The sequence below is a fragment of the Mesoplodon mirus genome, assembly GCF_964341445.2.
Source record: "Mesoplodon mirus genome assembly, chromosome: 7".
Lineage (NCBI taxonomy): Eukaryota > Metazoa > Chordata > Mammalia > Artiodactyla > Ziphiidae > Mesoplodon > Mesoplodon mirus.
The window spans coordinates 140,402,226-140,428,187 of NC_138983.1; the positions used below are offsets into that span (position 1 = coordinate 140,402,226).

The 25,962-nt window shown below is 54.3% G+C and overlaps 2 protein-coding genes across 2 annotated transcripts in view; one reads left to right on the forward strand and one right to left on the reverse strand.

Annotated features, from left to right (window-relative positions):
• NCAPD3 (non-SMC condensin II complex subunit D3) overlaps positions 1-6,362 on the reverse strand; it is a 60,616-nt gene extending 54,254 nt beyond the window's left edge. The window contains exons 1-3 of the mRNA XM_082626854.1: positions 6,255-6,362; positions 3,822-3,976; positions 1,053-1,215 (exon numbers count right to left, since the gene is read on the reverse strand). Coding sequence (XP_082482980.1) covers positions 1,053-1,215; positions 3,822-3,976; positions 6,255-6,318 — 382 coding nt within the window. The 5' untranslated portion in view covers positions 6,319-6,362. The remainder of the gene's footprint in view (positions 1-1,052; positions 1,216-3,821; positions 3,977-6,254) is intronic.
• Positions 6,363-7,002: 640 nt separating this feature from the next.
• Positions 7,003-25,606, forward strand: VPS26B (VPS26 retromer complex component B). Its single transcript, XM_082628391.1, has 6 exons — positions 7,003-7,418; positions 14,911-15,067; positions 19,301-19,465; positions 21,453-21,628; positions 23,067-23,209; positions 23,598-25,606. Exons 1-6 carry the CDS (start codon positions 7,196-7,198, stop codon positions 23,742-23,744), a joined length of 1,011 nt encoding a protein of 336 aa, XP_082484517.1. The 5' UTR covers positions 7,003-7,195; the 3' UTR covers positions 23,745-25,606.
• Positions 25,607-25,962: the final 356 nt, after the last annotated feature.

The following is a 25,962-nucleotide window of genomic DNA, read 5'->3' on the forward strand; positions in this document are numbered from 1 at the left end:
AAGAACAAACCGTGATCAAATATTAAGTATCAACAGCACCCCAACCATAATCCAGAAACGTTTAAACACAGAAGGTAACTGGCAGAAGTACGACTTGCTGGAAAGCTGCAAGTGGCCCTACGAGTAACAGCCAGCCCTCAGCTCTGGGCTGAATCTCAACCTTAATCGGAAGGCACTGCACCCAGCAAGGAAGAGAAGAGTAAAACTGGGTTTCCAAGGCCACCACTTTGCTAAGAGCCCAGTTACACCTGAGATTTTTCTTAGCAAGTGAGTTCTTTGGGAGCTTATTTCATTATTTCAGGTCATGATGGGAGCATTAACAGTAAAACAAATCAGTGTTCCAGGCTTTACGCATCTCTTCACTAATTCCCAAGTCATATGGAATAGGCCCTTAGCATCTACTATGAACACACTGACATGAGCAACGACGAGCTGCAAGGCGGCTGACCCTGATTCTCTTCCACGTGAACTCAAGGTCCCACAGCTGCAGCTCCCTCTGTGCCCCACCCTCTCCTGCCCTGGGCTGGGGTGAGTGGGGAGGAGGGACTCCTTCATGGCTCCCACCCAAAGGAAGTGGGGGAGCATCACAGACAGACCCCTCCCCCGCGCTTCCTTCCTCAGCCTTACTAGCTGTGCTCTGGCCTATTGGATGAGAACAGTCCCAACTACTGTCTACACCCATGCGGGGGAGACAACAGCTCCCCCTCCCCCTCCCCAGCACTTTTCTCAGCCTGGACAGGGTGTCAGAAGGCAGGGCGGTATCAGAATGGTATGCTGGGTGGGGTGGGTCGGAGTGGAGCTCTGAAACACCCCCTCCAGCCTTACCCCTCTCGGACTGCTTGTATTAGGTTACAAACCCAGCATAACAACATCAGAAAACACATTTACAGGAAAACAGGAGAGCTTCCTGGAACACCTGTAACATGCCATGTGCTTCACAGATTCCCTCTCACCTAGCCTCCGAGTGAGGAAAAAAAGTACAAGTACAAAACAATGTAGACAAATTAAAAACTAAAAGCCTTGTCCTATCACACCAAACACAGATACTGTACCTGGTACTTCCAGCAGCAGAAAATAAAGCCCAGCGGCATGAAGGCCAAATTCCCGCTGCTGGGCACTGACGTTTTTCTTAAGGACCGTCTGAACGAAGTGATGGAACAAGGCCATCAGCGTGGTGTGGGAAATGCTGTTCTCCATGAAGAAAGTCCAAATGTTCTGGGGGAGGGGCGAACCATAAGAGCCAATAATTAGAGAAATGGGAAAATCTCCTATTACCTGATTTTTCTGAGTACTTCTAGTGCCTTATAAAAAAGGAACAGACCATTCTGGCTCCTAATTGTAAATGTTTGTCATCTTCACAGGGACTAAAACAAAATTTAAAAGTGTATTATTCAAAATTACAAGGGGAATTCCCTGGCGGTCCAGGGGTGAGGACTCCACGCTTTCATTGCTGAGTGCCTGGGTTCAATCCCTGGTTGGGGAACTAAGATCCCACAAGCTGCATGGCGTGACCAAAACAAAACAAAACAATAACAAAGATAAATAACTATACAAGAAACTTAATTAACCTTTCAAAATAACTTTGGGTAAGTTTGAAGCACATATATTTCTGAAATTACTATACCTAAAAGACTATGGGGACACCCTATATCAGTAATTATGCAAACAAGTTACTCTCCATCTATGTCAAATGTAGCCCAATTCATTTATCACTCAAATTACTAACTGAAGAAATCAGAGCAACTTATTTAAATTGAAATTTTCTATGGGCAATGGGAGCAGGAGAGGAAATACCGGAAAGTGTCTCCCTCAAGAGATTTCAGAAATGGCCTAGGTAAGACAGGAAATAAACCCTAGAGCATAAACCACAATCTTATTATCACTGTTCTATGCTTTCTCCTATTAAACATGTGAACAGGAAATAGGTTATTTGTATAAACCAAACATAGCAGGAACTAAATGGTTTATTCTGGGCTACTTTAAAAAAACATAAGCTCACAAAAGTTCAAGAAATCAGACCTTGTATATCCTGCTTCCCTGGAAAGACAGGGAAAACTCTCCTCTTTCCTTCACCACGAAGCTTCTGGAAGAAATGAGTTACATCCTCATTCCTAAGGCCACCTCAGCTCCACTCCACTCGCCTGTAACTGTGACCCTGGGGGACCCAATCACCTCTGCAGCATTTCATACCTGATAAAAGCTAAGTTCACAAAACTCTATTAACTCCATCTGAAAAAAAGTCCCTAGTTGTTAGCCCTCCTCCCCAATTTCCACAACCGTAACTCCAGACCACGCCGTAACACACATTAAAACAAACAGATGAGCAAAACACAGTTGAACAGTTGGCTGTTGAACAACACGGGGCAAGTTGAAAGTCCTCGTGGAATTCATAGCCAGCCCTCTGCAGACACAGTTCCTCCACATCCATGGTTCTGCATCCACAGACGCAAACAACTGGAATTGTGGAGTCCTGAAGTTACTACTGAAAAACTCTGCATGTAAGTGGACCTGTGCAGTTCAAACCCGTGTTCAAGTGTCAGCTGTACTGTCCCCAGGGACCTCCCTGCGTATAGCATTTCCCACTTCAGTCCATCTTCGGTCAAGAACATCCGTCTGAAACAGATCTCTTCAAGTTCCTTAGTCTACTGCTCACTAGAACCTCTTCCTCCGAGAGCTGGATGCGAGAATGAGTGGGTTAATCTATGTATGATGCTTAGACCTGGACCTTGTATACCACAAACACCTCACCCTCGACCCCACTGTGGAGCCCGCTTACAGCTCAGTCCCGTGTGCCCCGTCCTGCCCCCATCCCCTCGGCACTCGCTGCACACCCGCACCGTGATGACCCCTCCGTAGGCTGCCCTAGGACCCGCATTACTACAGTCAACATTCTAGCCATTTGTGAAGACTTGGCTCCAGCTAGCTACTTTCTTTCTGGGACCCTCCCAGTCTCACCACGCTCCCTTTTCCATGCCCCTATGAGATGGCATCTAACCTGTCCTACGGCAGTTTTTACAATGCAGACTCTGGTGGCCTGGTGCTTCTCCACGCCTGCAGATGTGATTGCTGGACATGCCTGGCCAGTGCAACGCGAGTGGGCACCCCAAGGGCCAGTGCTTAATTCTCCCCTCCCCCAGGTAGGGGGAGGCTCTTTACCTTAACCATCATGTTATCTGCCGAGGTACTTCATGGGGTACTCGGCATTACACTTAATGAATGTTTAACAGGATGATTTAATTTTTGAACAGCTACATGAAACCTCCAACTGAAATATTTTTGGTAATTTACATCTTTCAGAGATGTTAATATCTAAGTATTCTTTGTTCTGCTTTTGAGTCCCTCAGTTTTTGAAAAGCAGTTAATGACCTAAATAGTAATAGGCAGAACTCAGTATTTAAAGGAACTCTTTTTTCCATTTTTAATTCAACTCATCACTTTTCAGTTTAATATCCAATTTTCCTAAACTTAACGCACGCCCAAATTGTTACTGCATTGTCCTTGGCCATCTTTTCCTATTTGGGTTATCTGGTTTCCCTCCTTGCCTTGGCCTTCATTCTTTTCTTTTAATTTGCTGTTGTAAACAGTGGTCATGACTTGAAAAAGAATCACAGATTAATACCTTGAACCTCTGGAAGGAAAGCTGTGAGGCTACCCCAATACATGAACCACATTCCTTATGCCACTCTTTATCATACTCCTTCTGAACTATACACTAAAAAGACTAAGCTTTAGATGGTAATAGGGACTTTTATCGTCCACTTCTGACAACTAAATGGCTAGCTTGATTTTTTTTTTTTTTTTTTTTTTTTTTTTTTTTTTACCTCTGTAGCTCCGTGCTCTCCAGCAGCAAAAGTTAAAAGACTGTCATAGAGATTTGTGAATGCGCTCAGTCCGGTCTGCAGGATCTCTGCTTCTATGGTGGGATCCAGAGGCTCAGTTTCCGTGAATTCCAGTTCCCATACTGTGCCCACCCATTCTAGTGGGAAAATGCAATGAAGTCAACAAATGTTCTATAATAAGAAAGACCAATAAGCTTTAGACTCTTGAGTACATTCATGAAGAGAAAAGTTTACCAGTCACAACTCACATTTAACTATACCATACAGGTGAGGCAGAATTAGAAGGAAGCAGAAGAGGTTAGAAAATCTTTTTTTAATCATTAACTGACAGCTGGCTTAATTTAGGTTGCCATCTAAAAATATCAAGAAGGAAAACACTTTTCAGATGTAACAGTTTGGGGGATGATCCAGCCTTCCCCTATGTTCAATCTGGAGAAGAGAAGGTTAATAAAAGGTTGCCTCAGCTGTCCCTTTGTGAAAGTCTTATAATCAAGTTAATAAACCCCAATAAAGTGTAGAGCACAAAGGGACAGCTGAGGCAAATGACTATTTAACATGCTTTAATTATTCATTCACTCTTCCCTAACTCATCTCCTAACAAATACAATCAGCTTCCTAAAAACGTTCTTGCGTCTTCTGCCTTTTTCTCTCATACGTTCTCCCACTTATTTTATATGCATATTTTTAAATGCATACCCGTATTTCTGACCTCATTTCTGAATCGAAACTACTAAGTCCCAGTGATAAAAGATCTGGAATCAGGAAATCAATATATTCAACAAATGACAACTATTATCACGTCTACAATGGATAGGTGTTAAAGCGGTAGTAGACAGTACAACAGTAGAGAGCAGATGGAGACTATTCCTGGGGGAGGCAGGAGGCAGAGGTGGGAAGGAAGAGGATCCTTCAGCTGCTCCAACACGTGGGGGTTACCAGGGAAAGAGACACCGAGAAGGGCATCCCAGGCAGAGAGGACCCCATAACAAAGCACAAAAGGAAACAAAGTACCACCTGTTTAGAAACCAACACCACCGTAACAGCACTGAGCTCAGCTGTGAAGGGTGAGTTGTTATCAGCACTTACTCAGCTGGTAGTACGCGGCGGGACCCTAGGGGCCTTCCCAGAACAGCCCCTCCCCCCGTGCGCTCCGCCTGCCTTCGTCTGCAGGACAACTTGAGTCAAAGGATAAATTTAATGAGAAAAGTGAGAAAATGCAGAAAGAGAGAAAAACAGTCGAGCAAAGCGAAATAATAATAAATTAGCCAATAAACAAAGTCAAGGGCCTTTATGTCCTCCTCAAGGACTACAGATACTAGTCTGAGCCCTGTCTGCTGTTTTGCAGACACTGAACCACCCACCCCCCCAGGTGGGAGAAGTTAACTGCTGCCCACAAGCGCGGTAGACGGGTTGGAACCAGGCTGATGATGCTGACCCTTGACTATCACCACAACCAATCGGAAGAATATTCACCAGCTGATCACACACCCTTCAACTCTCCTCCCTCACCCTGTCTTTAAACTCTTCCCCTGAAAGCCTTTGGGGAGTTGGGGTCTTTTAAGCACAAGCTTCCTGGACACCTTGTCGGTTCTTGCAATGAAGGCTGCACTTTGCTTCACCACAACCGGGGGTCAGTAGATTGGCCTTGCCGCGCACGGGCAAGTGGACCCAAGTTTGTTTTGTTAACAGCAGGTGCAGGTATTAAATCAATCTTCACGAACGCCCGCAAAGTAGATCTTAGGACCCCCATTTGACACAAGCGACCAAGGCCCGCGAGGCTCGGGTGCTCAGCGGCGGACCAAGCCACCGGCCCCAGGTCCGACTCCAGAGCTCAGCTCTGGGAAATAGAGCACCCGCAGGGACAGGTGAAGGTTCTTGCCGCAAACAGAGGCTGTGGTAACTCAGGAAGCCGGGGGAACCACTGAAGGGTCAGAGACCCGGCGGGTCACGCTGGCCTTTTCAAGGTGGTCCCGGAAGGGGTGTGGGGCCGGGTCGGGATGGAAGTGCTGGCACCAGAAGGGGCAGGAGGTGCCCCAAGCGCCGAGGCGGGCCACAGCGAGGGCGCGGGTTGGACCGCAGCCTCGGGAAGCGGCGGGCGAGGCTGGGACGAGGGGCCGCCGCCACCAGAGGCTGGAGATGGGGGAGGGGGGCACCTCCTGCCCTTCAGAGAGGATGGGCGCCCGGGGACGCCAGCCGCACCCCTGGGCCTCAAGTTCAGGAGGTCGGCCCGGCCCAACAAACAGACGCACTGCCGAAGCCTCGGCACCTGCGGGACTGTCCGCGCAGACCCGGAGGCAAGGCCGAGAAGCAGGAGCACAGAGCGGAAGGAGCCCGCGGAGGACCGCCAACGCCACTGCCCGGCGCGACCCCTCCCCAGCACCCCCCGCAGCCCCCAGGACCCGGCCGCGTCCTCACCTGGACTGAGGTCCAGCGGGCACCAGGGCTGCAGAGCGCTCGTCAGGTCCCGCCAAGCCGCCATGGCCGCCGCTCTCCTCAACTTTCAAAGCTGCTCCGGCGCGCGCGCCGAGAAGGCCCAGCGGGCTTTGGGGCACACGGGGTTCGCACCAACCAATTACCGCGCCCCGCCGGCCAGTCCCCTGGCCAATCAGCAGGGCCTTTCGCCGCATGCGCAAAGGGTGAGGCGGGCCCAAACCCACCCACGCAGCCGAGGTTGGGGGTGGTTTTCAGCTTTTCCTCGGAACTGGGGGTCAAGAAAAAAGCTAAATCTAATGTTGTCCTTCCCACCCCGTCTCCCTAAATGGGGACACTCTGAAGAGAATCTGAGGCAGGATACATTTTTGTTGTAATTGTCACCTCTGCCCCCTGTCAAGCGGCATTTCGCGTGCGTGTCAAAGGGTTGCGTTTACCCATCAGACAGCATCGAAGGTGTACACATTCAAGTGTGGGTGGCGGCCTACCGTTTACCGAACTAAATAAAGGAAAAGCAAAACAAGGCATTCAGAAAGGACATCTTTAGTTCTGAATTTTACGGGACATCTGGCCGGAGCTCCGGAAGGAAGCCCTGGTCGCCATGTCAACTGCGGGAAAGCCGGGCGGCCCTCTCCCGGTGCGCATGCGCAGCGCGCACTCCGCCGGAGGCTCGGCGGCCAAGCAGGAGAGGCGGGGGCGCGCGCATGCGCGCGGCGAGTCCGGCGCGTCCGGCTGAGCGGCGGAAGCGGCGGGCGCTGCTCCCGGGCCGGGCGGCTGGCTGGCTGGTCGGCGCCGCAAGCACCGGCGGGCGGGTGCCTCGCGCCTGCTCTGCGCTGCCCGCGGAACCGCGCCGGCCCGGCGAGCGCAGGCGTCGGCGCCGCGTCCAGCCCTCCGGCCTTCCCAGGCCCGGCCGGCCCGGCGGGGACATGAGCTTCTTCGGCTTCGGGCAGAGCGTGGATGTGGACATCCTGCTGAACGATGCGGACAGCAGGAAGCGGGCCGAGCACAAGACGGAGGATGGGAAGAAAGACAAGTACTTCCTCTTCTACGACGGGGAGACAGTGTCCGGGAAGGTGAGCCTGGCGCTCAAGAACCCCAACAAGCGGCTGGAGCACCAGGGCATCAAGGTCGAGTTCATCGGGCAGATTGGTGAGTGCGGGATCCACTCCACCCGGTCCCGCCCCTTGCCCCCGCCCCCGTGCCCCGGTCCCCGACTCTGTCCTCCACCCCGAACCCTGACCCCGACCCTCATCCCTGCCCCTGACCCCGACCGTGCCCCCAGCCCCCGACCCCTGACCCTTGACCCCTGACCTCGCCTCTGACCACCCCCCCACTCCCGCTCACTAACCCCTGGTCCCTGACACGACCCCCGACCTTTGACCCTGCTCCCTAACCCTTGCTTCCTAACCCCCGCCCCCATTACTTCGACTCCGTATCCCCTTTCCGCCGCCCCAGGCCGCGCAGCCTTGTTGCCCACCCGCGGTCGGGGCTCCTTGTTCCTGCCCGGCCTTCGGTGCTGCTGGGCCCGCCCGCAGGTCGTGGCCACCGAGTCCCGCGGCCAGTCCACCCCTTTCTAGTACCTGTGTCCCGCCCGCCTCTCACATCCCACCTTCACCGGGAGCTGTTTGAGAAAGCAGCCCCGCGGGCTCCAGCGTCAGCCCTCTGTCCACCCAGCCGGCGTCCGTAAGACTTCTTGATTAGACCCTAGCCTTCAGCAGACTAATCTTAAAGAAATGATGCTCCTAAGACCCAAATTAGGTGGTCACAATTTCTCAAGGCTCTAACACTCTTCCAACATGAGTGTTAGCAATTACAGCTAGACAGTAAAAGGCAGTAGCAGCACCGAAGATCTGAGAGCTGCCAGTCAGCACGGGGTTGTTTCCATCTCTCTTTGGACTCTCTGTTTATTGAAACTCGCAGGTGCTTCTGAAATAAATTGTCATTGTCATTCGTTCAGGAGTAGATTCACAGTAAATACCCATGTGGCCTGAAAAGACCTCTGGCAGAGAATTCATACCCCATACCAGGCACTGCACATCTGGCCCTGTGTGGGGGGGGGGGGATTTCCTGCGAAAGCTCATTGAATACTCACTGTCATTCCCTGAGAGCCCCGCACAGAATCTTGCTCCCCTTTTACAGAGGCAGGAAATACTGGAGCCCTGGGAAAAGGCCGTGTGGCCTGCCTCTGCAGCCCAGTGCTCAGCCTAGAGTATTGGCTTCTGGTGTTTGAGAAAAGGAAATCAGGTTGAAGGCTGGCTGATCCTATCGGAACCTGTTTGTTATTACTTTAAACCCAGAATACGAGTGGCCTGAAAGGGAGCTGAAGAGGGAGTTTCAGACCCTCTGCTCTCTCGCTTCTGGCTTGGATAGGGTTTCTCAACAGCAGTGCCATCGACATTGTGGGCCTGATCATTCTTTGTTGTGGGTGAGTGTTTAACAGCCTCCTCGGCCTCTACCCGCCAGATACCAGAACCACAGAAATGTCTTATATCCGTGTAAGGTACACTCACTCCTAGCAAAGAGCCACTGGGTAGACAGGATGAACCCACAGCATTCTGTGCTAGGTGTAAGATGTAAGAAGTGGAGAAGTCCTTGCCTACTTAGAATTAGTATTTTTACGTTATAGCTTTAAGGTTATTGCTGGGTTCTTTGGCTCTGCAATGCGAGTGCAGACAAACATGTCTAGCCAGTGTCTGTACCATCATTCCAGGGGGTGACACCTCGCCAATACATGAAAGGTAACCAGAGTGTCCCCTGCCCCCCTGTGCCCAAGCAGTTGTGAAATGAGCTGTTCAGGGGGACACTGGCAAGGCCTCCCTGCAGTCTGAATGAAAGGGAGTTGACGAGGCGCCGTCCCTGCAGTGCCTGGCTTCTTGTCTGTCTCCTGGCATCCCAGGACAGCAGCCCTGCTCAGATTTCTCAGAACCTTTTGTTGCTTCCGTTGATAACTCTTCCTGGGCCCCTGAGCACTCTGGGCTGAGTCCACCCTTGGCTTTGGGGAAGCTGTATCCCTCTCTGGGCCTCAGCTTTCTCATCTGTAAGGCAAGGATAATAACAGAATCACCTTGTTGAGATGTGTAGGGACCAGGCTTTGTGCAGAGTGTGGTGTATTTGTCTCCTGTACCTGAGAGGCTCTATGAACTGACCTCAGTGCACTGGAGCGAGGCTGGTGAGTAAGTTCCCCGTGGTTGTGGTCGTGTGGTTTTCCCCTTCGTTGCTTTCTTGATGCTGCATGAAGTGGGTGGAACTTCAGTCGGGCTCTAAGGTCTGGCTGTACAGATGACACACAGGATGGTCCTACTGCTGGACGGGGGTAAGAACGGCGATGTCATTGTGCTCTGGACATCTTGCTCGTTGGTTTAACTCAGAACTTTTCTTCTTACAAACCATAGTCTCTTGGATTTGCTTCTTTTTTCCTTCTTTCTTTCCTTCCTTCCCTGCTTCCTGGGAAGAGTTCCATAGCTTGAAAATGAAGTGGTTTATGTAATTAACCTTCCTATCCTTATGATTAATTTCTTTTTCCTGCTGATGAAAGTGTATGTGTCCTGCCTGTGCCTTCTGTAGAAGGACAGCCTGGTGCGCGATTGAGGGTCAAGCAGAGGGTTACTTAGGTTAGATAAGGCTCCGTTTATAAGGTACAGACTTCGCAAGGGTCTCGTGAGGACTAGAGGTCATGAACGTACGTGAAGTGCAGGGTTTGGCACTCATTGCAAATACTCATAATCCCTGTTAAGCTGGATCCATCCAGAAGTTTCCAGGGGCTGGACCTGTAAAACGTCAGCCCTGATTCCTCTGCCAACAGCCCACGGGACTGTTCACTCCAGACCAGCCTCCCTGCACTTCCTGCCCGGTGTGTTCTCCCAGCAGGCGCGCTCGCCCGAGGGAAAACCTGTGGAAGGGTCTCCCCAGAGTCCAGGCAGAGACAGCTGTCTGGTGATCGTTGCCTCGGTCCTCTTCAGACCCCATTCCTCACAGCGGCCCAGCCCCTGCTCAGAAAAGCTCCTGTCTCGGTCTTGGTTTGGGAGGTGGGCCGGAAGGGGGGCCCTTCTGTCTGCTGGCCCTTCTCACACTGTCAGCTACTCTGGCAACCTCATCCGCATCCATCATTGCAGTGTCCTCTTAGGCTCCGATGACTCCTAATCCTTTGTCCTCACCTGAACTCTCCTCTGAGTTCCACGCTTGGGTTTCTGTCTGCTAGAGTCTCCCGCTGGATACCCCTCAGGTCCCTCAAAGACACATCCAAACCAGAAACCTTTTTCTCTTCCTGCTCCAGCCCCAGCCCTCCTGCTTCTCCTGTTTTCTCCACTCTGACCTGTCACCTGGGTCCATTCAGCCTCAGAAATCCGGGAGTCCTCGAGGCCCCTCCCTCCCCCTCCTACACGTCCAACTGGCGTCTTGGTTTGGGTCCTCTCCAGCGGCTCTCTAGGGTTTCTCAGGTCTGTGCTTCCTCTCCGCTCTTCTTGCTGCTAACTTTGATGCTTCTGTGTGTAGCAGCCTGACTGGCCTTCCTGCCTTTGTTTGCCTTTTCTTGCAGTTCATCTTTTGTAAGAGTGAACTTTCTAAACGTCAGTGCTGACATGGTCAGTCACCTGCTTAAAATTCTTCTTGTTGGCTCCCTGCTGGTTGAAGGGGAGAAGTCATCCAGCTCTTTCCCGAGCTGCCTCTGCCTTTCTCCGGCCGAGTCTCTGCGACCCTTCGCTCCTGCCACGTGTGCTTTCCTCAAAGTATCATGTTCCTTCTAGAGGGGTCTTGGCCTCTTCCCTTTGTATATGAACATCCTTCTGCAAAGAATGGCCTTCCACCCAAGCTCTCACTCATTCTTAAAGCCCAGCAGGCATGACACCCGTCAGAAAGCCTTCCCTGGCCTCCCCTGGCCGACCGAAGCCCTTCTTCCACCGTTATTCTAGAGGCCTTGTGATTCCTCCCTTAACATAAGGAGATAAGAGTTGTTGGGCCCCCGTTCAGTGCTGCACCGACAGCTCAGCTGTTGCCCCTGATTCATCCACCTGTTGTGTGCATTTGTCTGTCCTCCTCCTCAAGTTTTTGAGCCATGTTGGGATTCTTCCTGCGTCTACTGTGCACTTCCCAGTGGCTTGGTCTGTGTTCCAACAACACCAGCAAATGTGTGGTGAGGGCACCCCCATGTCACTCGATGGTCCATGTTTTTAGAAGAACACAGTGTGGCACGTAAGGAGTATTGAGGGAAGTTCTAATTTGGAGAGACCATTTTTTAGGTGGAATCGTTGGGAGAACACTTGTGGAGGGTGTCGGGCCACCTTGGAGACTGATGGGGTTAAATAAACTAAAGGTAATTAGACAGTCACACTTGCAGAGGAGGGAGGACCTGAATGTACCCCTGCACTCCAAAGCCAGAGAGAGAACTTCTGGATTTTTTTTTTTCCAGTTTTTTAAAATAATGCCACTGGGTGAATCTAAACTCATCAGCCCCAGTCGAGCCTGTGCTGGTTAAAGACTCTGGAGGCCTTCTGTATTTTAATTCATTAAGCCATGAGTGCCAAGTGAGAGGCGCACTGATTCTCACCTACTAATAGTCTGCTGCAGGGCTTGGAGCAGAACGGCGGCTGGCTGGGCACGGGCGGCCCAGAAACATTACTGCTCCTGCAGGTTTACCAGGCCCAGGAGGTCCAAGTGGACGTGGCGAGCGTGAATCTTGACCAGGTTGCCAGTCAGCAGACAGCAGCTGGGAAAATCAGGATGAAGAGCAGGCTGTTTGAAAGAGGTCTTTTTGCCCTGGTTGGCTTAGGTTTCTTCAAAGACCAGCATGAAGCCTAGCCCAGCAGCGAGTCTCAGGGCGCCTTTCACGGGATGACCCCATGGGGCAGGACTGGCTCAATTTCCTTCCAGAGTGGCGAATTCACTCCTCAGCCATTGGTGGCGAGTTTCATGGTGAAAACATCCTGACTACAGAAGTCATTTCCTCCTGTTGGACTGGGACGGGGAAGTTACCTTAAGTAAGAACCGGTCAGTTCCTCCTTCTGGCTTGAAATGGCTGGTCCCTGTGGGCTTTGGAGGTTGGGGAGAACTCGGGGTAACTTGGGAAGAAAGAGGCAGTTGACAGTCTCTTTAGGGCAGACCTCCTGCTAGAACAGTCTTGGGTTTTCTGTTTTAATTTATGCAAGAGGAAACCAAACTTTCTGGCACACAGTGAAGTACAGCTGCTATTTCTGCCCCTTTGCCCCACAATGTTTCCAGAAGCCTTGCAAATGGCTTATAAAGTGTGCATTAAAAAGCCCAGTCAAGCCGCACTCAGACTACTCACTGGCCACTCTTTCATGATGTTTGGGGGGAGGCGGGGAAGCCCTGGGAGGACGTGCCGCCAGCAGGAAGGCCCTGTCCCCCCGGGGGTCCCAGCCCAGCCAGGCTTCTCTGCTGGGACCCCTGGTGCCAGCGGTCTCAGTGCTCTGTGAACACTGTGGATCCTTCTCTGGTTTGTTTCTCATGTTGCCTCTGAGGCTGTGTGAGCACATTTGTGTGTTTTTCCATCCTTCTCTTCCCATCTTTCTCTTGACCCCGGGATTTCCCACTTAAAGTTCACAGACATTGGGGCTTCGTTCCGCCTGCTTCTGTCCCCCGAAACTATGGCAGAATCCAGTGCTTGGGAACGGAGGCACCACTTTCCCCAGTTAAGGAGTCAGTGCCCATCAACAGAGACTCCAGTAGCAAAGGACCAGCAAGAGTTCGTGGACGGGCCCTTGTCACAGGCTGGCCACTGGCTCTGTTCCTACCTGGTCACTGCACTTCCTTACCTTGGTTGGGGGCACAGTTGTTGGATTTCAAAACGAGGGATGGCTGTTCACCTGTCCCCAGCACCCCCTGCCCGGAAGGTTTGAACTGCCCCCCCCCCTTTGGCGGCTTTGTGGGTCATCACTCCCTACGCAGAGCGCTGCCTGCTGCTGGTTCCACTTGGTGTTTGGAAGAGAAGGCGGATTGTTTGTCACGTACGGTGGATCCAAGCGTAACTGTAGGAAATCGGCGCAAACTCTGCTCACAGGGTGCACCGGGTGTGCATAGAGAAGCAGCGGCACTGGCTGGTGCCCGACCGCACTACTGTTCCCTGCTCGAGCTGGACACACCGTACGACAGAGCCCACTGTGCTTTCCGATGCCCCGCTGCCCGGGGAGAAGAGGCTCCGGGGGTGGCGCTGTCAGGGCCAGCGGCCAGGGCAGCAAGGCCGACAGCACCCCTGGAACCGCGTTCCCCTCCCGAGCGTCCCCACGGCAGGCCTGGACACTGTGTCGGCTCTGGGAGGCAAGACTCTGGTCTCTTGAGCCCAAGAAGGCTTTGATCCTGGGGCGCTCAGACCTTTGCTGTCTGGGGTCTGCCCCGGCCCCGGATGCTCTGAGAGAGCTGGTGCATTGTGCTCCAGAGGGGCCAGGCCTGGCGGGCAGTTGTCCCAGGCACGCCTCCCTGTGGCCCTGTCTCTCCCCAGGCAGCCAACGGCAGAAGCGACGAGAGTACACTGCCTGCTGCCTGTCCTGCTGCAGGGCGCCCACGGGTGGTCCCTTGACTGTAACGTGGCCACGCAGGGTCACAGTCGGTATTAAGTGTCCCGGCTGCACAGCCGGGGACTCGGGGTGCCAGGAAGCTGGGGACATAGGTCTTATCTCTAACGACCACGCCTGGAGCAAAAGTTAACACACAGCAGAGTACAGACAGGCATATATCACCTAGGACAAATAGGTGGCATGACTCATAATAAACAGCAGAACTGTTTCCAGGGGAGGATGGGAGAAGAGCAGTGCTCCTCAGACTGTGGTCCCTGGACCAGCAGGAAGCATCTCTGGGAGGCTGTTAACAGTGTCCATTCTCAGGCCCCACCCCAGACCCCCGGAATCAAAAACACTAGGGGTGGGGCCCAGCCGTCTGTGTGTTAACACAGCCCCCGGTGATTCTGATGTTCACAGAAGTCTGGGGACCCTGAGCTTAGACGTGGGGCGTCATTACAGCCCCTCTGTCCCGTCGGCGACATAGGCTCCTCTCTGAAGGGTAGAGGCAGCTAATACTTCCGGAGCATTTGCCCTGTCTTAAGTACCACTCCGAGTCCTTTACCTGCATCACCTCGTCCCGTGCTCACAACACCTGGAGTGCGTTATGTCGCTACCCCCATTTTGCCAGATCCTAGAAGTAGATGCAGTCCAGCGGGAGACCTGGGACCCTACGCCAGTCACCGACCCCACTGTGCCTCAGTTTCCTTGTCAGTTAAATGGGTGATAGGGCCGTCCTACCTATCTCACAAGGTGGTTATGAGGATGATGTGACTGAATAACTATGAATATGCTTTCCAAAGTTAGAACTAGTTTTAAATGTGTTTAAGGAGATGTGGCGTTTCGATCGCAGTCCCCCTGGTGTGTCCCTCACGGGTGCTGCCCGGTGCCCTGGAGCAGGAGTGTGTCGGGTTCTGGCTGTGCTCCAGGGACGGGGTCTCTACGCAGGGTGTTTGGAAGGGGCGGGAGAGGGCGCCCCGGGTTCTGGGCTGCAGCGCAGGGGCAGGGCAGGAAGCGAGGGAGCCATAAGGCAGACTGGAGGCTCTGTGTGTTGACGGAGGCTCCTGCAGCTGGGGGCCCCCTCGCGGGGCACGTGGCTCAGGGTCTGGTAGAGCCGGCCGATGCTCTCCCTGCAGAACTCTACTACGACCGCGGGAACCACCACGAGTTCGTGTCCCTGGTGAAGGACCTGGCCCGGCCCGGAGAGGTCACCCAGTCGCAGGCCTTCGACTTTGAGTTCACCCACGTGGAGAAGCCCTATGAGTCCTACACTGGGCAGAATGTGAAGCTGCGGTAAGTGGCGCCCCCAGGGTGCCCCGTGTGGACGGGCCCTGACGCCGTCCCGTTTCTGAGGCTCTTTGTGGCTGTAGGGAAGGTGTGCTGCGGGGGGTGTGTGTGTGCAGTGGCCCTCCCTCCAGGAGGAGTGTTCCTGGCTTGTCTGTCCGTTTCTAGAGTGTCAGTATCCCCACCGTGGCCACTTTCGAGGCACTGACCCAGCGCCCCTGAGTGCAGAGTTGAGAGGTATGCACCTGCCCCTCGACAGCACGCTGCTGCACAGACACCGGATGTCACCCCCCCCTCCCTGGCCCAGGAGCAGAGAGGACCGTGACACACCAGAATAGCTAGGATATTACCTTTGTTCTTAATATAATTCATTTGATTGCAGGTGTCTATAATTTAATTTTAAATGTTGTGATTAACAGCTGATTCTGAAAGTTCCCGAAAGTTGGACACGGCTTTCACACACCCCTGGCTGGGCCTCAGGGCCACTGATCCTCATCCAGCTCTGCACGAGATGGTGGCAGGGTCCTGAGCTCTGTCACTTGAGAAGCAGGTCATAGATTCGGATGCTAATCCTAGACCCGTCCTCTCCATATTGTGAGACAATGAGGGAGTAAAACGTAACACAGTAGGACAAGTTTTAAAACATTAATACACACCTTTTAAGTACGTGGGATTGTTTTCCCTGTTCCAGTCTTGGAAACTCTGCAGGTGGGGACTGATTCCAGGGCCTCCGGGGTATGTGATGTCACTCTGGATGCCTGGCTCCAGGTCTTGGGTGTCACCGGAGGCCTGCATGTGGCATGGTGTGGGCTACTGCAAGCTCTCCCCTCTCCTGTCAGAAGAGGGGCTGCAGGCTCTCCTCTCCAGCCTGTGCAGAGAGGTCTAAGCGCTGGCGCTGCCCCACTTCAGCAGCGTTGCGTGACTGCACTCGGAAGGCAGCAACAGCGAGGAGTATCTAGTCGTCACTTAAGCTGGGCTTGGGGCTTATTGCTATTTAATTTGATGTTTTGCAGTGGACTTCTCATAAATGTTCTTATGTCAGAAAGAAGGGTGTTGAAAACAGTATGGCACTTCTTCAAAATAGAATTACCATATGATTCATCAATTCCACTCCTGTGTATAAATCCCAAAGAAGTGAAAGCAAGGACTCAAACAGATTTATGTATACTCACATTTGTAGCAGCATTATTCACAATAGCCGAAAAGTGGATACAACCCAAGTGTCTATGAGTAGATGAGTGGATGAAGAACACGTGTATCCACACAGTGGAACAGTATTCAGCCCTGAAAAGGGAGGAGATCCCGACACCTGCTACGGCATGGATGAGCCTTGAGAACATTGACATAAGCCAGATACAAAGAGACAAACACTGATGCCACTTTTTTAAGCAGTTAGACAGTCAGAATCAGAGGTAGAAAGTAGAACGGTGGTTGCCAGGGGCTGGGGAGTTAGTGGTTGATGGGGCACAGTTTCAGTTGGGGGAGGTGAAGACGTGGAGATGGACAGTGGTGACCGCTGCCCAACACCGTGAGTGTACTTAATGCCACTGAACTGTGCACGTAAAAATGGTTAAAGCGGTCCATTGTGTTATATATATTGGAGGGGAGGATTCCCTCCACCATGTCCGGTTCGTTGGCGGGGGCTCTGCAAATCGGACGGATGGAAGACGGATTGGCCAGAGGCGAGCAAGCAGGTGTATTCCCGTGTGCGGTGTGCTCTCACCTGAGCTCTGCCCCGTGACTGAGGGGCAGTTGAACTTGGGCTTATGCAGCCTCTTAACAGAGAAGTGAGGAGGCAGAGAAGGGGCCCTGCGGCTCGAGTTGTGGGAAGCACGGGGAGAGGCTCGCTTTGGTGAGGAACGCTCTGTGGGCGGCACCCCAGCAGCTCCCAGGATGCACAGCCTTTTCTGGTGGAGAGGGCCCCAGAGTCTGTCTTGTGTGCACTGTTTCTCTGTTGCTTTCAGCTCAATAGAATCCTCTTGCCAGAGTGGCATGTTTTGGGGTGCATGCTCTGCACCCTGTATTTTGTATTTTATCACAATGAAAGAAAAGTGTTACTATCTAACTTAGACAAAGACTTTTGGATTCATGCTGAGAAAGGAGGTAAAATCGGGAACATTAGTTAATGGAAGATGTAAGTTCCAGATTAAGGGCTTGTGTCTTATTACAGGCAGAGGGGAAACATGAAAAGATTATTTTGGACTCCTTTTCCTTTGTTTTTAGGCAGGGCGGTGGTTCTGTTAGAAGATTGAGGTCACTATGTCGTATTTGATGGGTGGGTGGAGTGTTGGGTCAAGGCTGTGGGAAGGCTTGTGTGAGGTCCTGAGTTTTCCTTTAGTGGACACCATGGGAACAGGCAGAAAACAAGGAATTTAATAGACGCCAGCAGAATTGACCATTGAGTGGAGATGCAGACATAGGGCCATCAGGAGGAGGAGATGACCTGTAGGTAAGGCGATTCATCCAGTTCCAGGGAGGAGTTTGAAGCACTGGCAGAACAGACGATTGGAAATGCAAGCCTGTCGCTCAGGACGGAGGAATGCACTGTCGGAAATCACCTGCTCAGAGGTGGTGACTGATAGGTTTTTCCAGGAGGGGAGCTCTGGGAGAGGAGAGCCTGGGACCTACTGGGACTCTTGGGGACCCTACTGGGCCTCTTGGGGATGGAGGAGGAGCGGGGTGATGCTTGAAGGAGGAGGGAGTATTTTACGCTGCAATGCAGAGCTGATGCCAAAAAAAAAAAGCCCCTGGACTTGGCAGCTGGGAGCCCTGTGCTCCCTTTGGGAGGGCAGCTCCTGTTGGGTGGTAGAGACGGAAGCTGGGGCGAGGCATAGGGGCTGGGGACGAAGCTGCAGGGTTAGAACAGGACCCCCGGACAGCTGTCTCTGAGGAAAGGTAGAGTGTGGGCCCTGGGGCGTGTCCTGGGGATTGATGGCTTTGGGACCTTTTATAAACTCAGGAAGAAGCTTTAGCTGGAGAGAAATTGGATGTGTTGAGAAAGTTGGGAAGTTGAAGCATCAAGATGCCAGACCGTAGTTCTCTACCACGGGTCCTGTGTTAGAATCACTGGGGGGTGGGGAGGGGCTTTAAAAAATATAGATCCCCGTGTCCCTCTCCAGAGCAATCATGTGGCAGATGCGCCCCGGGGTGAGTCCCCTGCGCCTCCAGACTGCTGGCGCAGGAGAGGTGCTCGAGCAGCTGGAAGCTTCATGGAGCCTTCCCTTCTACACTGCTGCCAGGCCCCACTCCAAAGGGCGTGGGGGCTTGAGGGCCTGAGCCGTAGGGCAGGCTGGAGCCATGTCTGGGGCTGCGTGGAGGGAGCAGGAAGGAGAGGGCGGCCGGGGGGTGGTGGGGCCGCAGAGGAGGGCCACCAAGGTCCCCACCAAGGCCTACCATCCCAGCTTTGTTAGAGGGCCGCACAGAGTTAAGTCAAGGGGACGAGGGGTGTGGGGGGCGCCACACTGAAGGGCTGGCTGGCGGTCAGGCGTGGCTCACTGCCCTTCAGCGCTGCGTCTCTCCCTCTTTCTAACGTGTCCCAGGACCCTAGGCTCAGGTGGAGACCATCCTTGTTCAGGCCTGGGGCTCTCCCACCTCTGCTGCTTTAGTTCTAAGGCCTGCTCCTCCTGAAGGTGCCCCTCTCTCCCCACAGCACTTGATTCCTGCCTCTGAATGGACATTTTCCATGTGTTCTAATTTTTCTGTTGATTTGCCCGTCTCCCCCAGGGGACGATGAGTCCCCGTGAGACTCCATCTTATCCATCCTAGGCCCGGCAATAAACGTGCGCGATGCATCGCTGACCTGATTTCTCCATTATCTTATTCCTGTTGTTTAACTGTGAGGGACTTGAAAAATGCTCTTTGATCGAATATTGTTAAATAAACAGCATGCAGACATAAGAGTATACGATCCCTGTGCCCGTAGAGCCGGGAGTTAGTTGAAGAAGTGGAAGCTGTACACAGTGCCTGGCAGGTGGCAGTGAGGCTGCTGTTGAGGTGCAGAGAGAGGCGTCACCTCTTACCTTGGAGCTCAGGCTCAGAGGAGGGTTGGGGAAAGGCCTTTGATCTCCCTGGAATTGTAATTGCAGGATTTTGTGTCTGAGTGCATTTTCCTGGGAAGGGGGTGCCCGGCGGTGAATTTTCAGAGCGGCCAGAGCCCTAGGGGGTGACCTCTACCAGGGCTCCTCTGCGGAGTGGGCTCTGGAGGCTGGGAGCGGCCCTTCACCGCACGTCTGCGTCCCTCAGGTATTTCCTTCGCGCCACCATCAGCCGCCGCCTCAACGATGTTGTCAAGGAGATGGACATCGTGGTCCACACGCTGAGCACGTACCCGGAGCTGAACTCCTCCATCAAGATGGAGGTTGGGATCGAGGACTGTCTGCACATCGAGTTTGAGTACAACAAATCCAAGTGAGTGTCGGGCCGGCTGGTTGGTGGTGACCTTGCCGGGCGGCCACAGAGATAACGCGGTGGATGTGTGCGCAGGCCGGCCGAGGTCGCGGGCTAGGAAAGAGCTGCATCTCACTGCAGCTGAACTGTACTAACTTAAGAGGGCAAACTTCAGTTAAACATCCTAGGAGGTCTTTCAAAGTCACGCGGCACTAACTTTAAAGTATTTGTTTTGGATTCTAGGTACATCTGTTTCCTTCTACTGATGAGATTAACCTCAGAATACCATTCTATTATCATTTGTATCCTGTATACAGTGAGTCTTTAGAAACCAAAGTGAGGAAAGCCAAGTTGACTGCTTCCTCCTTGAATTAAAATGAATGGTAACAAAGAATATCTGATGCCTTTTTATAAAGGTCTTTAAGTAATTTTATTTTAACTGGCCGTATATGTTTTAAACTGTGCCTGCTATTACAACATCCAAATACGTAAGCGCTTGTAAATCACAAAACTTACTGACAGTTCAAAAATGTACTGCAAGCAGCTTTCTTTTTAATATGATACATTCCTGAAAATGTTCGAAATCAAATATGCAAAAGTAAACGTGTCTTCTATTCACAGAGAACTAACCCTCCCCCCGCGAGTCTCTAATGAGGGTTCTCCCCATGGGGAGGCCTCACCTCAGACCCGCTGGCCTCCAGAGGCTCGGAGGGTGGAGGCCTGAGCGGCGGCTCTCCCATGAAGGGCTGGGAACACACGTGCTTCCCAGGACAGGGGGAGGGAAGGCCGTTTCCCGCCGCCGCCTGGCCTGGTGCTGAGCGTGGCCCCGATGGGCCCCTACAGGACAGGCAGGGCAAGTCTGGAGCAGGCCCCTGCGCTTCCTCCTCATGGTCTTGGGGCTCACGGGCCTTCCTGGGACAGAGCCCCCCAAAATGCCTGCCCACCAGCGCCCCAGCCTCCTAGTGAAGGGGGTGCCACCTCGAAGGTGCTCAAGCAGCCGCAGCCAGCAGTGCAGTCAAAACCAAGGTGAGCGTGAGACAGGTGTGTCACAGACTGGACGGGCTGGACCGGGTCCTGCCCTTGCAGAGCAGGGTGCCCTGTGAGTGCCAGGCCGTCTGAACAGACAGGAAGAGCCTGGAGCTTAGGACAGCGTCCCGTTCTGCCACTAAGGACTTGGGCTCAGGTTAGCAGGTACTAAGACTTCTGTACTTGGGGTTTCTCATCTGAAAAATGAGGGGTTTGGTCAGGTCAGTGGAAGGGTGCCGTGAAGGAGGAGCGGGTCCCGGGCGCCACGCGCGGCTCCTTTGTGTTTCTTGTGTGTAAGATTTCATTTAGAACAAAGGAACGTTCGATCTTTAGACATTTGAATGCCCAGAGAATCTGTGTTCTGAGCACTCCTTCTAACGCGCTGCAAGCAGCAGAGTTCTGCTCTCCTCAGTCCTTGTGCATCCGCCATCTCCCCAGGCAGGCTGGAGGCAGAAAGGTGGCGTGAAGTGGTGGGGACACCCCAGGCCTGCAGGTTGGGAACCTGGGTCCACACCCGCGTCTGCCCCTCCTCGGATCCCACCACGTCATCTGTCTTCTTTGCACTCCCTAGGGCTCCTCCCCTGTGATCCGGGAGCTCGAATCCTCAGGTCCCCCGTCCTGAGCTTCAGGTTGAAGGTTTGCTTTCTGCGGCCACACCTGGTACAGAGCAGCCCTGCTGCCGGCTGGGAAGGCCCAGTTCCTGGAAGCGGGAGGAAGAGCCGGGACCTGGTCCCCGCACTTGCGGGTCAGCCCCTCACACCAGAGTCTCTAAAACACATGCACTCGTTAACGCGCTGAGCAGAGGGTGACGGAACCGCGCTCTGAGGTGCAGGCGGGACAGCAGAGGGGAAGTGACGCAGGTTCAAGTGTAGAAGGTCGTTGGGACTCGCCCTGCGGGGCAGCTTGGGGGGGCAGCACCGTCTCCTGGAACCAGGAGGCCTGTCACGTGTGGGGGCCGCACCTCTCACCTTCCTCTCCGCAGGTACCACTTGAAAGATGTCATTGTGGGGAAGATCTACTTCCTGCTGGTGAGGATCAAGATCAAGCACATGGAGATAGACATCATCAAGCGGGAAACGACAGGCACGGGCCCCAACGTGTACCACGAGAACGACACCATTGCCAAGTACGAGATCATGGACGGCGCGCCCGTGAGAGGTGAGCTCCGGCCCCATGGCCTCGGCCCGGCCCCAGTGTTGGAGGGGCTTCAGGGATCATCCTGTCAAAGTTAGGTGGCCTGGTAGCCTGTGATTTCTTAATCTCTAACTGTGTGCACTGTGGGTCCTGAGAAGGAGGAAAAGGAGGCCGGGGGTGTGGAGCTCAGGCCCTGCTCACCTTCACCCAGCAGGCGTCCATGTGGACCTCGTTTATAGACTGAGCTTGTACTGGAGTTTAAATCTCAAGAGTTATGTCTGTTAAAAACACAAAAGACGTTTTAAAAGCACCAGTTTAGCAGATACAGTTTGAACGCTCTGTTGACACTTTCCTGTTGACATTCTGAACTTCTTTGCTGCTGGGGGGCAAGAGATTAAAGTAGGATCCTCATTTCTGTTACTTAGTTCCAGCTCAGGTAACAACGAGTCACGCTCTGAATTCATTCGCCAGGTACAGACACCCTGACCGACGCTCCTAGTGCTGCACAGAGCGCCGGCGTGACCTCTGGGACGAGTGGAGCCGAGAGCTGGGCGGGAAGCCGTGTGATTATTGGGGGGGGCAGTCGCGTGTGTTCTTCGCTGGCTCTGCAGCAGCTGATGATGAAGCGTTTTCACGTAGCAGTGCTTGGTGCTGCTGAGGTTTCATTCAGTGTTTTTCCCAGTCTGCTCCACGTGGAAGGAGGGGTGTCACAGCTTTCTCAGGCCCTCGGGCGTCACCAGCGGGGTCCTCGGGGCAGGGCTGAGCCATCCTGCCTGCTTGTTCCACGTTTCCCCAGCTGAGCAGCTGGGCTGAGCTCACCCTCCCTGTGGCACTGACAGGACACCGAGAGAAGCACAGAACAGTGCGAAGTGAAACAGGGTTCGTGTTTGGCTTTAGGCTGCACTGTAGGTTTGGACTTTCTAAGCAGAATTCTGATTTTGTTCCACTTACCTTAGGAGAGGCACAGTGTTAGAGCTGGAAGGGATCTAAAATATTATGTAGTCTGATATCATAATTTTCCCCATGAGAAAATGAAAGTCCACGGAAAGCACCAGACTTACTCAGAGTCATACCTCGGGTCAGTGGAGAGAACTGGGTCCAGAGAGAAGCTTTTCTGTTTTCCAGACCACCACACCCTGCCAACTCATCTAGGGGGGAGGCGTACGGGGTGGGGGCTATGCTAATTGGGAGGGAGGGAGGTGGCATCAGAATTGCTGGGTGACATGGTGGGTTAGCTGGGGTTTGACAGTGGCTCTTAAACCCAACAACTATACACACTAAATGAGTCAGAAGACGCTTACCTAGCATTCTTGGGCTGTTCACACTCACCAGGCAGCGGCAGGCGCCTCCCCGAAGGCAGAAGCGTTGGCTTGGGTGTCCAACCCCCCTCAGGCGGCCCCTGCACTGTGGTGTAAGGTGGGGCCCCCCTGCCCCCGCCCTGACTCCCGCCCGGCCCTTGCAGGAGAGTCCATCCCCATCCGCCTCTTCCTGGCGGGCTACGAGCTCACGCCCACCATGCGGGACATCAACAAGAAGTTCTCTGTGCGTTACTACCTCAACCTGGTGCTGATTGACGAGGAGGAGCGGCGCTACTTCAAGCAGCAGGTGAGCCGGCCGCCCCCAGAGCCCCGGCTGCCCAGACAGAATCAGAGGGCACCGTTCCCGCCCAGGTCAAGCAGGCGGGACGGGGATGGGGGGCGAGCTGGGTAGTCTCTGTGCCACTTGGTTTACCCCGAGCCCCACAGCAAGGATGGGGGTTCCCAGTTGACGCCCAGAGTCTGCTTTCTCGGGCCCGGCCCCTGCGGCTGCTCTGCCCTCCCAGCCACACCGTCAGCAGGCACCCGGGGCCCAGAGGTGTGGACAGCTGCTGTCATCGGTGAAATACGAGCGGAGGCTTTTGCCTAAGATCCCCGGGAGAAGGCAGAGCCTCTGGGACCCTCCCCAGGCCTCCCTCTCACGTGTCGCCTGCCCCCCCCACCCGCCCATCCTGCAGGAGGTGGTGCTGTGGCGGAAGGGCGACATCGTTCGGAAGAGCATGTCCCACCAGGCAGCCATCGCCTCGCAGCGCTTCGAGGGCACGGCCCCCCTGGGGGAGGCGCGGACCCCCGGCCAGCTGTCCGACGGCAGCAGCAGACAGTAGGCCTGGGGCCAGGAAGCTGCTGGGCTCCCACCCCGGCTCCAGGCCCCCAGGCGCCAGCGGCCGGGGCAGCAAGATGCCCAGCTGACCCGCTACTCGCAACCTGAAAACAAATCGTGTTCTTGATGTAAATTCTTTTTCCTGAAGAACCTAAGGGGTTGGGGTTGGGAGGGAGTGTCTCTGGGACGCTGTGGCTGATGGGAGCGTAGGGAGAAGGGGCGTCCCGGGGAGATGCCTGGGCCGCAGGAGCACAGCACCGCCGGGCTCTGAGCCGCCCGGGACAGGAGCTGGGGGCCGGGGGGGCGGCGTCCCACGGGCGGTCCTGTCTCACACTCCCCTCCCCCATCCCTTAGCGAGTGGCAGAGGGTGTGGTGCCCGCCCCGCTCTAACTGGCGGTGAGGGTTCAAGACCAGGAAGCTGCCTCCTTGGGAGTCTCGGATGTGGTGCTTTGGAGCCTCCACAAGCCACCCTCCTCTGGCCCTTCTCTCACCGCTGGGACCGGGCACCTCCCAGGGACTCTGGTCAGTCATGTCCTGTATGGAACGGGAGCTTGTGGTAGGGCCTTTGGCTGATGTCCCTGGGCACAAAGACATCTGTGTCACCTGTGGATGGCAACTGGGTGGACCTCGACGGCTGTGCGTAGTGCGGGCAGCCCTGAGGGCCGGAGTTCCTCAGCCCCGGCCCCTGAACGAGGACATCTTTCCCCCGAGGAGAGGTCCGGGAAGGGCCCGTTCTCTCCACCTCCCGGGAGTGGACCCTCTTGGCTCCCTGCTGCCCATCGCACTCCTGGGAACTGGGGCTTGGTCTCAGGCACGTAGCAGCTTTGTGCTCACCCTGCGAGCCGGGGGAAAGGGGAGGGCCTCCTGAGCCGCCATCCTCCCCACCAGCCGGCTGACCAGAGCTTAGGACCATTGGTGTTCTGTGTATGTGGACGCTCTCGTCATGCTAGGGAGGGTCTCCCGCTGTTGCCCTGCACCGCGCCTGTCCTGTTAAGGGTGTGGATGTCCTTCCTGTCTCCTGTTGGCCTCTCTTCCCTTCTAGAAAGACCAAGCAGACCCCCATGGCCAGCAGGTACAATAGTTGGTGGTCTGAGTTCTCTGTCGTTTGGGAAGCAGAGGGGTTGGTTCTTGTGTCATCTTTCAGTTAGTGTGGAAAACGGGGACCCATCTTTTCCTCGGAAATTGGTGCAGCGGTAGGCCCCGGACGGGGCAGGGCTCACGGATCAGAGCTGAGATGGGAGGGAAGGGCGTTCGGGGTGACGCTCAAGGTGGACTGGGGGCAGAAGAACCAAGCAAGGGAAGCTGGTTCCCCCAGGCTGGACCCCGGGTTCAGGTGTGAAGGACAGTCCCCGTGGGGACAGGACCACCTGTGCAACTGCCCCTGGATTATCAGGGTCGGGGGCCTAAGCGTGGGAGAGGCAGCTCCTGTGTCCCTCGCCTTCTCCGGAGCGTGAGCTGGGGCTCTGGCGCCTCCCACGACAGCTGACCCCTTAACTACTAGGTACCCGCCGATCCCTCTGCCTTCCAGCCGACCACAGCTTCACTTCCCAACCTTCCCGACACCTGACGCCTGTCTCCTGAGAGAACTAGAGGTAGAATTTGCTTCTGTCCTCTCGGGAGCGTTTGTTCTTTCCCCTGCCCCATTCTCTGCCTCTTTGTGCATCGGGGAAGGGGAGGCCCATCCCCGGGACCCTGGCAGAGCACAGGGACTGAACCAAGAAGTGCGGCCTGGGGTTGGGCAGCTGCGGTGTTTACAAGTTTCTCAACGTGCGTCTTTTCAATGGCTGTTTTCAACAAAGCAGTCTGTTTCAGCTGTCTCCCTGATTAAAGCAAGCCCCTGGGCTCGGAGGAATCCTGCCCACGGTCCACCAGACTCTGTGGTGTCTTCTTACTGCCCTGCCGCACACAAGGGGAGACGCCCCGCCCTGACCCACGACACCTGCCCTCCTAGTGTCTGTGGCCCCTGGTGAACAATGACACCCGCTTTATTAATGCCTGTTTTAGACAAGCACATGGCTGAGAAAGGAATTCTGGTTTTACTCCAGTCTGGCAACTTGTCCTGAAACTGCTGGTTTTACCCACTCTGGGACCAGATAATTCAGGGGTGGGTAAGGAAGGCTGGTGTAGAGACAATCCATGTTAGTGGGTGTCAGCAGACTGGGCCCTGCATCTGGCCGAGGGGATGTAAAAACGTACAGTGGAGTATTCTACCCCCAATGCTG

Bases quoted from the DNA above. Each gene is read 5' to 3' on its own strand.
- VPS26B (XM_082628391.1), top strand. From the start codon at position 7,196: ATGAGCTTCTTCGGCTTCGGGCAGAGCGTGGATGTGGACATCCTGCTG. The intron at 7,419-14,910 runs GTGAGTGCGGGA...CTCTCCCTGCAG, and splicing joins CGAGTTCATCGGGCAGATTG to AACTCTACTACGACCGCGGG. The intron at 15,068-19,300 runs GTAAGTGGCGCC...TGCGTCCCTCAG, and splicing joins GGGCAGAATGTGAAGCTGCG to GTATTTCCTTCGCGCCACCA.